The sequence below is a fragment of the Branchiostoma lanceolatum genome, chromosome 6 (assembly GCF_035083965.1).
Source record: "Branchiostoma lanceolatum isolate klBraLanc5 chromosome 6, klBraLanc5.hap2, whole genome shotgun sequence".
NCBI classification, from domain to species: domain Eukaryota; kingdom Metazoa; phylum Chordata; class Leptocardii; order Amphioxiformes; family Branchiostomatidae; genus Branchiostoma; species Branchiostoma lanceolatum.
In genome coordinates this window covers 20,219,318-20,233,312 of record NC_089727.1, presented here as the reverse complement: position 1 = coordinate 20,233,312, position 13,995 = coordinate 20,219,318, and the positions used below count along the sequence as shown (strand labels likewise).

The window sequence follows — 13,995 nt, the reverse complement described above, 5'->3', positions numbered from 1 at the left end:
AAATTCCATTTAGCTGTCATAGCAGTACACTGAAACCTATTCTAAAAGCAGAGATTTTGGTCTCCTGAAGGGACCGAAACCTCTGCTCGGAGTATAATTGAAAGTTGAAACCCAAAATATACATTTACGGGCATAAATTCACAAAAGAAATCATTTAAAACGGGTGCATCCCAATTAGCCTGAGTACCAGCCTCCGTAGTGACCGCTGGCTAAAATAAATCGCTTGCTAACCACGAAGTCTGACCGTGCGCGTATCCGTAACGGCTGTCATTATCTTCGCCGATTACTATTATAGTACTCGGAGAAGATTATGTTTTCAGTTGAGCCAGCTGTTTGGTGGGTCAGTATGTATGTCAAGAGCATAACTCAAGGAACATTCGATGAATCTTTATGATTTTTGGTAGGTGTGTAGTGGTTGTACAAAGGAAGGTCAAGTTCGAAAATGGTTCACCTAGCGTTTTTCAACAGTACTGCAGCAGACTTAATTTTTGTTTGTTTGGATGTAGGCAAAAAAAGTGACGGAAACGTTGATGGATCTTTATGATTTTTGTTAGGTGTGTAGATGTTGTAAAAACGGAGGTCAAGTTCAAAAATGATTCCCCTGGCATTTTCCATCGGTTCTGCAGCGGGCTTTGTGTGGATGTGTATTTGTATGTGGACAACATAACTCGAGAAGCTGTAGATGGTTTTGTATGATATTTAGTGAATGGGTAGGGTTTACAGAGTGGAAGGTCAAGTTCGATAATGGGCCATCTAGCTGGTACCTAAGGTACTGCAGCGGAGCTCCAAAATTTTGGGGAATATTTTCTGAAAGTGCTATGGTCATGATTTTTGTGTGGTATATAGTTCATGCCACAGGAATTAAGTTGTGTAAGTTTGGGCCCCCTAGCGTCTTGTTTGGAACTGCAGTGGGTGTTTTTGTTTTGACCTTCGGACATGAATTACTTGAGAATGGGTCAACAGATCGTCGCGAAGTTTTGTAGGTAGAGAGCTCAGATGGTGCTTTACACAATCAATGACTAAATATGCAAATGAGGAGCTAATCTGCATAATTAGTAAGGATAGTTTGTAAATCTATTACACTCCATAATGGGGCATGTGACAGTGTTCCCGAAACAGGTCAACAGAGGGCCTTGCCTAAAAGTATAAATAAACAGATGGGGCACATAAATAAACAGATGGGGCAGTCTCACTACACTCCATACAGATGTGTGGGTCCGGTTGGTTTTTAACGTGTTCAGTTTAGGCATTTTTGTCCAACACACCGTTGGAGACATAACGGAAAGGGGACAAAATAGAAAGCATGATAAAAACACCTAAAAACATGTGAATAACCAGCCGGACCCACTCCTCTGCTCAGAGAGTACACTGCACCAAAACTGCACCACTGCTAGGTATGGAAAAGTCACATGTACTATGTCTTTCAAAATGTGGATGATATGGAAAAAAAAGATTTATTCTATTCATATATATTGACTGCATCATTTCATCATCACTTTCAATATTTTGTCATGACCAGTTATAACGTATATCAGCAGACTAGACATATATACTAGTCCTGTACCACCAAATGATTTTAACCCTATCTAGACTGGACTTATCCCCCACCCATCAATCATAACTTTCAAACGGTATGGTGTATGATCAAATTTGCAGGGGGTGATAAGCATGTAAATATTAATCACTCTCCATAATAAGCCTTGATTATTTGGCGAAGATAATGTTTTCGTGGAACTCTAGTTTTTTTTCTTGTTTCCTTATGTTGAGAAATATTTTCTTATACAAAGACAAACAAGACAATTTAAGAAACTTCTGAGCAAGTCTTTGTATGTCAATTCTTACCCGAAGAATTTTTTTTTCCGAAATTGAGAAAAATTTCTTGAAAAATAAGAAAAATTCTCTTTCTCAGTATTACTACACGATTTGGTTTTGGTTTGTTAAATTTGTATTATTGCAGATTATTCTCTTAAGATATTTTTTCTTAAAAATTTGATCTACTAGAATAATGTTCTCGAACTTTCTTGGTTTAAGAAAGTTCAAGAAAAAAGTCTTAGATGCAATTCTTGTTTGTGCTTAAAACAGGGATTCTTGTTTGTGCTTAAAACAGGTATTCTTGTATATAGAATAATATTCTTTCTGACAGAAGAAATTCTTTGTATAAGGAAAACAAGACAAAAATAAGAAAAGCGATTTTTGGTAGTGTAACTGTAAGAAGTAGTGGCAGAAGGGAAGGCATCTCAAGGCTTTGTGGACTGTTCCATGTAGGAGATGAGGTCAGATCGCTCATTCTTCTTCTTCAAACCAGCGAAGACCATCTTATTGCCGGGGATGTACTTCGCTGGGTTCTCCAGATAAACCCACAGCGTGCCTCTATCCCATGTTATTCCTGGTAGAAAAAAAAGGAAATGTCTACGCTGTATACAATGTAAAATTCGTAAAGTTAAATTCCGCAAACACAGTTTTTATGTTGTCGATTCAATTATCTGTGGTAACATTCACAATATACAGCTTAAATTAAAAAAAACACGTATACCCATTGTAGGTTACCAAAAAAACAAACACTTAAACGAAGAACTTACTGACTCTAAGTTCATTCAAAAGGTCAAACCGAGATTGTTTGCTCAAGAATGAAATGACAATTTAAAAAGCCAGTCTTTAATCACTTTTTCTAATCAAGAACGATAGTGCGTAGAAAACCATTTTCTAATTATTTAATCACTTTTTTCAAAAAAGAACAAGCTAGAAAATTATTTTCTGAAAGGCTTTATACCATAAACACCGACAAACATTAGCCTACTTTGCAGGCCTTCTATTAAGGCGGCGCAATGTTTATTTTTGAGAGCGCAGATTCGCTGTTTTATATTTAACTTCGGGCTGGGAAAATTCGTATTGTCACCCGTTGAAGACCCTGTAACCGATAATAACGAATCAGCGCTCTCTCAAAATATTGAACGCCGGTGCCGCCCAGAAGGCCTGCACAGGAAGCTAGACAAACATACAAACATGCCCGAAACAATACCTCCGTTCACGGAGGTGACCACACTGACCAACATTCACTGCACGGAATGGCCCCGGATCCTGACGTATCTGGACCGGAGATCCGGAACCTTAGATCCATAAGAATTCAGACGGTTACAGAGCCGTATTATACCAAAAAAACCTCAAATTTACCTACATCAAACTACATCTGCAAGTGGCACGTACACTGATGTGGTATAACACTTGCACATACAAGTTAATGCAGGTAAATTTGAGTTGTTTTAGTGCGGCCCTCGTATCCGTCTGGATTCTTACGGATCTGAGGTTCCAGATCTCCGAGTTCTCCTGTCCAGATACGTCAGGATCCGAGGCCATTTCATGCAGTGTGTCATGATAGGTGTCACCCCCGACACCAGATAATGGTATGACCCAGGATGACCCAGGACCCAGGGGGCATAGAGCCCTTGGCTGGGAGAGGTCTGGGATCAGTTAGACAGGAAGTTGACCAGAGATGGGCCCGAGAAGGGTGTCTGTGCTATGAGTTGAATAAATGTAGTCTACAAAGATCCTTGCGTATCCCTGATGTTGGAATGAACCTTCGATTCGCGTTAGAATCGTAATAATGGCGTTGTCGGCAGGATGTCCGGAGAAACGTGGAAGACTTGTGTTTGGCTGCAAGATTGGAGAGATGTGGACTACACGTGGCATGGGGCCACTGGGGTGTGGAGGCCAGGAGAAATCTCAAGTTTGGAAAAGTGTTGACTAGTCTCTGGCTTCTACCGGGGAGGTAGGAGGAGGAGGAGAAGAAGAAGATAGTAGCTGTCGGGAGAGGATTTCCCTCAGGCTCTAGCAGTGGACGCTATCGGCAACTGGTTCGAGACCAGGATAGTAGCTGTCGGATGAGGATTTCCCTAGCCCCAGCAGTGGACGCTATCGGCAACTGGTTCGATACCAGAATAGTAGCTGTCGGGTGTGGATTTCTCTGGCTCCAGCAGTGGACGCTATCGGGAATTGGTTCGAGACCAGGATAGTAGCTGTCTAGTGAGGATTTCCCAGGCTCCAGCAGTGGACGCTATCGGCAACTGGTTCTGCGTGGAGCAGGCAGCTGTAAGTGTGAAGAAGAGGATTCTTCATAATTTGTTGGCAGCTGGAATTCAAGGCCGAGGGCGGTCTTGGGGTAGCTAGCGGACGCTATGCTGTGTTTGTGACGGAGGTCAGAGCCAGGACCTGAGGGCAGAAGCGAGCGGGGAACCCGTGGAATCGTGGTAACTGCCTTGGTTGCTGAAGACATCCGTTGTGTGCTTGCAGAAGGGGCAGGTAGTGGACGCTATGCTGTCTGTGGCGGATGTCGGGGCCAGGACCTGAGGGCAGAAGCGAACGGGGGACCCGTGGCATCGTGGTAACTGCCTTGGTTGGTGAAGACCGTCCGTTGTGTGAACAGTTCGATTGTCAAGTTATCCCAAGGACTGGAATATTACTAGAAGTAGGACAGTCAGGCGGGTTAAGTTGATGAGTTGTTTGAGGACTGGACTGTAGCAGTTAACAGTTGGTAGCTTTTACCTTGTTCGTCTAACTTGATTTCATAGTAGAACTTTGTGTTATAGTAGGCTGTGTGACCTAGTTTCATTTCTGTTTATATAAGTTGTGTTTATGTTACCCATCCTAGAACTGAGAAGCCACAAACGCTAGTGACCAGCTAACATCTGGTCTTGCTTAGGGTGGAATTTCTTGTAACCCAGTAGGGGAGGTACATTACTGTTCATAGTGGATGTATGTAAAGTGTACCAGTGTGGCTATGGTAATTGTGAAAGTCACCCAGTAAGGTAATTAGGGCTTGCTGTTTGGTGTAGTGTAGTGTCTGTTGGTCTCAACTGCCTTGACTCGTGTCGTCAAGTCATAGAGTTTGGGCAATGGAAACGGGAGGAAGGTGTGTTTGGGTAGCCAGGCCTACCCGGGTCAGGGCGGATGGTCCGTGCCTAGTGCCGAGGTAGGGGCGTTGACACACTGGTTCGTCCCAAGATTGTGCCAAATCTCGGAAGATGACGAGAGGCAGAGCACTTGGGGTTGGGTGTTTGTGTTGTGGTAGAGATGTAGCGTACACACCAGGAGCAAATTGTCGAACTGTGCTGACATTTCAGTGAGTCTATTACAAGTAACAGTAACAGTAGGATGTATCGGTAACATGATATGTGTTTTGTTAAACATGATATGTGTTTTGTTAGGTTAGAAGATAACTGATGTAAAAGATAGTTATCTTCCTGGGGGAGGTGTCATGATAGGTGTCACCCCCGACACCAGATAATGGTATGACCCAGGATGACCCAGGACCCAGGGGGCATAGAGCCCTTGGCTGGGAGAGGTCTGGGATCAGTTAGACAGGAAGTTGACCAGAGATGGGCCCGAGAAGGGTGTCTGTGCTATGAGTTGAATAAATGTAGTCTACAAAGATCCTTGCGTATCTCCTGATGTTGGAATGAACCTTCGATTCGCGTTAGAATAATACAGTGATTGTTACTTTTACTTACCCTTCTTTTTAGTGGAGTCAGTGTAAGAGAAGCCTGGCGCCTGCCCCGTCTTGCGCCCGAACAGACCGTTCAGGCTCGGACCAGTCTTGTGTTTCCCTCCAGTCTCTACTGTATGACACTGGGAACAGCGCTGTTTGAACACCTTCGCACCCTTCGTTGGGTCGCCGTTCGCAAAACCTTCAGCCATCGTCACTGACACTAAAATAGAGGAATACGATTCTTAGGTACACGTCGAATACGTTGACAACACATATCTTGCTTCGGTCCCATTTGCGGGGGGAGGGGGGCCTTACCTTTCGGTGCTTGCATGATTACTTCACGGTGTCTATTTGTTACTGAGCCCCGTGTTCAATTTGAGTCCGAGCTAAAATGATTCGGGGACCCGGGCGGGTCCAAAATAGCCCGACGGCCACATGGTTAACCATGGAGCCATGCACTGGGTCACACCCGAAAGTGCCTCTGAGTGCCCCCAAGCAACCCATGAACTATCCGGCGGGGCCCTTATTCTCAATCGGGACCGAAGCGTCAGGCAAAGGTTAGATAACCTTTTGAGACTATATGAAAAATGGGATTATAAACCACTAAGCCTTGGGCATGATATTCAAAGCTAGAAATACTTAAACCTACTCCTTACATAGTCTGTCTAACCGTAGTCAAGTACCTGTCTTTTTGGTCTTGAACTGTCGTTTAGAAACCATATCATTTTCTTTTCTATTTTCCAAAATGTACTAGGTGGACCCAGAAAAGAAGGATACCATACGTCGGTGAGTTAAGTCCAACTTTCTATCACAATCCCGCTAAACAAACATTGCGATCCACAATAAAAACAAACATGGCGCCTGGCCGGGTCGCCATCGCCGATTGCCATCAGTAAGATCTAGTGATTTCTTGTTCCCTGGCCCATATATACATCATTCCATGCCAAAATAAAGCAAAAGTCTGTAATGTTAACCCATCAAAGCAAAGTGTATTTCCGTAGAGTTCACCCTCCTTTATGGGTTAGTTTAAGTCCTCCCACACCATAAGTTATATAGGGCGACGCCCATCTCCGTTTCATCACTCCTTGGTTTCATAGCCCTGGGTTATACTGTTGTGCAACAGGGGGCTAATCCAACGGTAGTGGAGTGTGTTTGACTTTCATACTAGTACTGTTTCAGAGGTATGTACCAATTTTATCAAGTCTTCTGGCTAGGTGTGCCTCTTGTCCTACCCGGCCGCGAACTCGGGCCTTCTGGTTCTGAATAATTTGAACCGGATGTGGTAAGTGACAGAGGCGCAGCCTCTACACTACATCACGTCACCACAGGTACATGCCCCTCCTTTATGGGTATTCCGATGTATTTCGATCTGGTGGACCACAATGCCGTCAAACTTTGTGATGGGAGACTCTAGGGATTCACTTTGGGGGGGGGGGGGGGTAGGTTGCTCCTTGCACCCAGGAACGTAATCACGGATGAGACGTTAAAATTATTAGGGATATCGTGTTTTAAGAGAGAGCCACACATCGATAAATTTAACAAGCTCACCACACTTGCTGTTTAGAGTGTGGTTTATTCCCAGTGAACACAGGACATAGGGAAATCTTTATTGACACAGCAAAAGTACAGCGACTTCCGTAAGGTCTTCTACAACTTTACCAGCAAACAACAACAATGGGATACAAAATAAATAACCTACGTACAAGTATAACAAGTATATGAATACTTCAACATGTCGAGTTTAAACTATCATTTACACTACTAGATCTAAGATCTAAATATCCTTGGATATATGTACCTATTTGTACACAGTATACTACGCGTTTTACGTAGATAGATAGATAACATCCATTAATTAAAATCTTCTTACAGAAACATGTTAACAGGAAGACCAACTTATACTAACCTCTTTTCCACTAGGTAAAGACACCAAAAAGGCCACATTACTTACCGAATTGTAACGCTCCAAGACAATTGACTGCACGATGTTTCGACGGTATCACCGATTCTTGCGTCTTCAGAGTCGGTATGAAAAGGAATAGAATGGTCCTGTCTTTTCATGTAGACAAAGGACGGATAGCGCAACAAAACTGGTATTACCGGTTTGGCAAGCCATAATTAGTCAATCAAACAATCAGGTATGCGAAGCATGCTAATTTGCAAAGAGTTAGAAAAACATTAGCGTAATCTCAAAAAATGTCGGGATACGAAAAAAAAATGTTTTTTTTTATATTTCTCAAAGGAAAGCAATTACAATCCGTTTTGACATTAGTATCTTAATCATTTTGTACCATGGATTGATATCATGTCTGGAGATGGCAAAGTAAAAAATTCGCCGGCCGATTTCTTGCAATAGCGAGCGTTAGAAGCCTTAACCAACCAGGTAAACACTGTTCTTTTGTTTTTTAATGACAAAGTAAGACAACCACCGGGAACGCACCCTGCAGGCTATTCTTTGTTATTGTTGTTCGAATACAAAAGACATTTGTGTCTTAGCTTTTGGGAGCAAGAAAACGATTACTAAGTAAGCAGAACATAAGTATGCTCTAATTACTTGTCTAATATCACAATGTCTCTTTGATTTGCATAAACACTACATAAGTAAAGAGAAACATGTGTTCAATGTCTGTGTTTCCGTTTCAGGACATAAACCTGGATACACTTTTTTTCGTCAGGCCTTACTCAATTAGTTTCATCTTTCTTTCACAACACAGGGGCATCAATTGATTAAATAAACATTATGAAAATACCTTTTTGTATCTTATAAATCCACTCTTTTGATTTTGGTATGATACACCGAATTATAGGGTTTTTTTCATATCTTTTTTGAATATTTAATCAATTCGCTTTCGAATTGGCATACTACGACTTTAGTATCCGTTTCCCGAAATTTATATTATTTGTTATCATATGTATGCTATTTTGGAGTCGCGTTGTACAAGTTACAGTATCAAATTCTGTGTGTTTGTTTGTGTGTGTGTGTATGTGTGTGTGTGTGTGTATGTGTGTGTGTGTCACTGCGTGAAAGCTCAGGTTTCCGGTTCTTTCCGAGTCTGCGCACGTCCGTTAAAACCGAGGCGGGCAGGAAGTGTGAAGAGTTTTCCGGGTCCGGCGTGTGCCTACCGGGAAAATTCTGCGTTTTCATGCACAGTTAGCTGTGCGTTGATTCCCAGGCCGTTGCACACTCGCGTGTGACCCTGCCGGGTAGATAACAATAAGCTTTAGCTCACGCATTATAAGCCACGGTGTGTGAACTACACGGAACTGTGATTGGCAAATGATTTTTGCTGTGACCTCGTGTTCGACACTAAACAAAAATCATTAATAAATTTAGGACTGTAAAGGACTAAATAAATTTATGTTGGGTAGTAGTAGGATTGAAAATAATATTACCGAATGCGAATGATATCATGACGGTTTAGATCGCTGGGATCCAGACTGTTATCGCGCCCTTTCAGTCGGCGGCCCAAAGCTCTAAGCCCGCCGATAGAAATTGTATTACCGCACCGGGGGAGTTCTAAAAAATCCCGAGAGTTGACCGGTCCTTGCGGGTAAAAGGCACGGTCCACTCCCCGGGCTACAACTCTCCGTAGTGTTAATTTAGATCCGGCGGGCTGACAGTCTCGGACCGCCGAAGAGACTCGCTAGCAGCCTGGTCCCTAGTCGGGTTTCTCCAGGGTAGGAGAGTTAGGGGCGCACCAGACAAGCTGATTTGTACGTACGTGGAGGCCCTGGCAATAGTATGGGTTGCAGATAGCCTGGATACCAGACCTTTCGCGCGATGCGATGATAAGCCCTTCTGGGCGGGGAAGACCTAGTAGTAGGGATAGACTTGGCACCCGGGAGCCCTTGGCAGCCGAACCCTATCGCGCTAGCGATAATTAGTGGGTCGTGTGCTATCTGTGGTGGCGGCGCGAGTTGCTTCCCCGGCCGAAGGATTAGCGCCAGGAGTGCGGTGGTCTGGCACCCAGGCTAGGTTTCAGAGTACTCTAAAAGTTGCATGCATATTCTTGTGGTAACATATATGGTGTACCAAGGAGGTTTGCCTGGTATCTTGTCTCTACGTGTCGGCTTAGGTGTGTTTTACTGGACCCAGTGTGCTATATTGAACCGTTCTGATAGCTCGTCTTCTTAGCTTTAGCTTCGCCGCCATCGTAGCGGGAGCGAACTATACCCCCGAGCGGGCCAATCTGTCTGGGTGGCGGGTACCACTCCCAACGCCGCAGAGACGCCGGGAAGGTCCCGATGGTATGGTTTCCAATCGGCGTATGGGAAATGATCATTTCAAATGATTTGAATTATTGTATTTAAAAATTAAACACGAGTCGTCTGTAAGATACAAGCTGTGCATAATGTTGTAAGATGTGTATTGGAATGTCTTTGCGGCGTCCATATTGATTTTCTGTTTTTGTAAATTTTTCCTGTAAAAAGAAGTTGAAAATACACAGAATACTAGTACTTGTGTTACGTGTTTTTGTTCCTATAGTCCTGTCTAGAGTAGTGTACTTGTGCATGCATGGTAAAAAGAAGGAGCCATGAAACAAAGGAAACATGAAAATGGCGTCGCGTCACCATATGCTACACCCGAGAATTAATTTATCTAAACCCCGTTCACACTCAAAAAAATGGATCGGATTGAATATTCATACGGATAGAACTACTCCGATCGCCAATGACGATGTAACCTATATCTATTTTTATGTATTTATTTATGTAGCCTATGTAATGGCCTCATGTGATGAAACTTGTGAGTGTGGCTTGCAATTATTCTCCAAGCTTGCAATTCATGCTGAATATATAAGGCATTTGGCGTTATTTGAAATACTCAAGAGCAAGTCTAAGACTGTATTCGTGCTACACATTATCAAGGACATTATACACAAGGATGACCGGTTGTTTTGGTGCATAGACATGGTCATAGTGAACTAAGCTTTCAAATGTACCGGGAAGGGGGCAAATCAATTGCAATGGTCTATGTTTCAATGGTCTGTGTTGAAATGAAACGAACTTATTTGACTAAATTTTGAGTCGAACAAGTAATTTCTACGTACTATTAACCTGTAAACACGGAAGTTTATTGTTGTACAAGCGTGCATCTCAAATAAACCACTGAATAATTACACAACAAAGACTTGACCAGCGGGCACGTGGTATTTCACAACTCATTGTGTCTTTATTTGTGCAGGGCTCTGTAAAACATGACTGTCAGCCAATTGCAATTCACATAGTATATGGTTTGAAAACAACAGCCAATCAACGCCCGTGTCGCTATTTTCAAATCTCTTAGTTGGCATACGTATCCCAGATGAGGACTACTAGTAACTGACTTAGTGTGTGGGCTAGCCTGGAAACCATACCATCGGGCGTTCCGCGTTATCTCTACGGCGCAGGGAGTGTTACCTGCCCGCCATGTGAGAATACCGCGCACGGGGTAATTGTACGGACTTGGATCAATTAGCTCGGTCTACGGAGAGGCATAACTGACAGAATCGGATCGGTGCATAGCAGACTAAACCGTTCGGTAGAGACTGGTAAACAGGCTATGTGTGGATACATGCTCTCCACTCCCTGTCCTCTTTGCCAGGTATAGGCAGTCACGGCGCTGGGAACACTGAGAAGCTTTGGTCGTGTTCCTACATCAACATTGGTAAATCTCGCGACCTGGATCGTCAGCGAGGCAACAGTCTACTAGTTCAAGGATTTTCAAGGACCCAATAATTAGAACTTGTTGCAAGACTAACTGTGGACGACACTCTTTCAACTGATGCGAGACCAAGCGGGCTAATCTGACTGGGAGTATCTGCGCTTTTATCTGAAGCATATGGAAGGAAAGGTGCAGGAATGACAGCATCACGGAGACCCGCACTGAGAACTGAATTTCATTTGACCTGAGCGACTGTGGCCGGCGGAGTCGTCAAGATCAAAAAAGGAACACACTCTTTGGAAATTTTGTAGCCGATACTTAACCGCAAAATGCAAATAGTGGCATTCGTGGATAACGGAGAAACAACAATGAAAGTTTAATCACCATTTTGAACCAATAAAAGCATCTTTTCACAGGGTTTTGGGCCGGGAAAGTGGAAAGCGCATCATGAAGGGATTTTTTTTTGGGGGGGGGGGGGCATTTTGGTCGCAGACCAAGCCTGGTCAAACCTTGGATGGTAATTAAATGCTAATTCTGAGGTGATAATTGTCGCTAAATTATGCAGCTACCGGCGGCAATCATGTTCACTGGACAGGACGTGTGTATGAATTTCCCTATAGCTGCACGAGTAATTAAATGATAATTAGGTGATAATTGTCGCTAAATTATGCAGATACCGGCAGCAAAAGCGTTCACTGGGCAGGACATGTGTATGAGTTTCCCTGTAGCTGCACGAGAATTAACAGGGCGCGGACACTTCCTGCGCAGCCTAAGTGGTGCATTCGCGGTAAATCCCGGGTCGGCGCGGGTCCCGTGCAGAAGAGCTGGGCAGGTCGACACGACCTGGAGAGTCACGGAAAACTCGAATTTGCAGGCACGTGGAACACGATTTCCACCCCGCAAATTCGTTATTTCATACAGTGTGTGTTTGTGTGTGTGTGTGTGTGTGTGTGTGCGTGTGTGTTTGTGCGTACATGTATGTGTGTGTGTGTGCGTGCGTGCGTATAAGTGTGCGTGTGTCGGTGTGTGTATAATATGTATATGTGTGTGTGTCTGTGCGTTTGAGTGTGTGTATTTATGTGTGTGTGAGAGCATTTATGTGTGTGTGTGTGCGTAAGTGTGTTTGTGTGTGCGTTTGCGCGTCAATGCGCGTTTGTGTGCGTGTGTGTATGTATGCGTGTCTGTAAACGTGTTTGTGTTTGTATGTATGTTAACAACTAGTTTGATTGAATATATTTCAAATCAGAAGTAAATGGTCCGCGGCTGCAGCATCTTTATGTCCATGGATCAAAAGCGCCACCTGGCAATACTGACACAAACTGCAAGTTTTTTTCGCTTTCAAAGACGCATCTTTCATCATTAATGATTCCAAAGCATAGCCTGGAACTGTAAACTGCTCCTTCAATTGTTCACAGCAACTTCCATTGTTTGATGACTGATCTTTACAGAATATAAGAGACTCACAAGCACATTGTGTTATAGGCTGATTAGTTTTTTTGTAGTACCTTTATTTTCATGGATCAAGAGCGTCGCCTGGCAATTCTTACTCGAACTGCAAGAATTTCTTACTAAGGAAGCTTCAGTGTCATAGATCATAAGATATCTCATAGACCCGTTTGGGCCGGAACATCAAGTTATACAGGATCCACCGTTTAGTTTTATCTTTGTATGCCCGTCTGGTATAGTTTACCAGTATTTTTTTAAACATAGGAAAACACTACGAAAACGTTTACAGTTCTAGTAAAAATTGCCAGAGGACGCTTTTGAACCATAAACATAGCGGTGCTGCAGCAGGAGGTATAGTATTCCCTTTTGATATATTGTTTTTTTTATTTGAAATTGTCAATATATATCTAACCATATTACTTGTGCACACAAGAGTAAGCAATCCAACCTAAGGCAGGGACATAACTGAACACTATCCACGTGCACACAATACATACCTGTCATTGTTAGTGAACAATATCCACGCATGTACACAATCCGTCCTTGGTACTGAATTCTATCCACAAACAGGCGTTAGAAGACACCCGGAAACACTTGTTTGTTTGCTGAAGTTGACAGATGTTAGATATAGCTTTTTTTTGTTTGTTTCTGGGAGAAAAGAAAGAGAACAACCGTGTCATCACCGGCACTATCACCTCACACCAAGGAGGTTATATAACCTCCTTGCTCACACGGAGCCTCGTGTTATGACCCGGATACTTTTTCAGAGTATATCTGTCTCTATAAAACATTTTGAGCAGTCCTTTATCGATGAAACGAAGAAAGTGCTAAAGTTTTTCAACAAAAGGTCCGCTGATGCAAATACTATTATAGTTTCTAGAATCTTCAGTTGGTAGATACTTGCAGTTCAAAAAGGGTTGCTAAGTGTCGCTTTTGATCCGCGACAAAGCTTTTGTGATATGATAGATAATTCTAGTACACATAAGGAAGGCGCAGTTTTTTTTTTTAATTCATGAACAAATAGATACTTACACAGAAGAAATTTTAAATTTTATGACAAAAGTTTCTGTTGATGTCGTTTGTGTTTTGCTCAATTTACAAATACAAGGCAAACTATATTAGCAAAGGCAAACTATATCTGTTGCCCATATGCACCAATATCAAATTCAATTCAGTTAATGATAATCAACCTCGCAGTATGAAAAACAAGCTGAATTGAGCTGATTTTTACACCATAGTACAGTATATATACCTACATAGCTATTAGAAAAGTCTCAAGATCGTCTTTAGAAGAAAGTTAACAGTACTAGTAGCAGTGCTGAGTTGACTTGTTAAACAGATGTATGTCTTGGTGGAGGAAATATTTTCAAGTCCTTGTCTACGCATACGGACAGCTGGTACTGTACTGTGATTGTCGTGGCAT

At 42.8% G+C, this 13,995-nt stretch overlaps 1 protein-coding gene across 1 annotated transcript; it reads right to left on the bottom strand.

Annotated features, from left to right (window-relative positions):
• Positions 1-683: 683 nt before the first annotated feature.
• On the bottom strand, positions 684-7,566 carry LOC136436988 (cytochrome c-like). Its single transcript, XM_066431409.1, has 3 exons — positions 7,434-7,566; positions 5,505-5,702; positions 684-2,386 (listed from the first exon to the last, which is right to left on the bottom strand). Exons 2-3 carry the CDS (start codon positions 5,689-5,691, stop codon positions 2,238-2,240), a joined length of 336 nt encoding a protein of 111 aa, XP_066287506.1. The 5' UTR covers positions 5,692-5,702; positions 7,434-7,566; the 3' UTR covers positions 684-2,237.
• Positions 7,567-13,995: the final 6,429 nt, after the last annotated feature.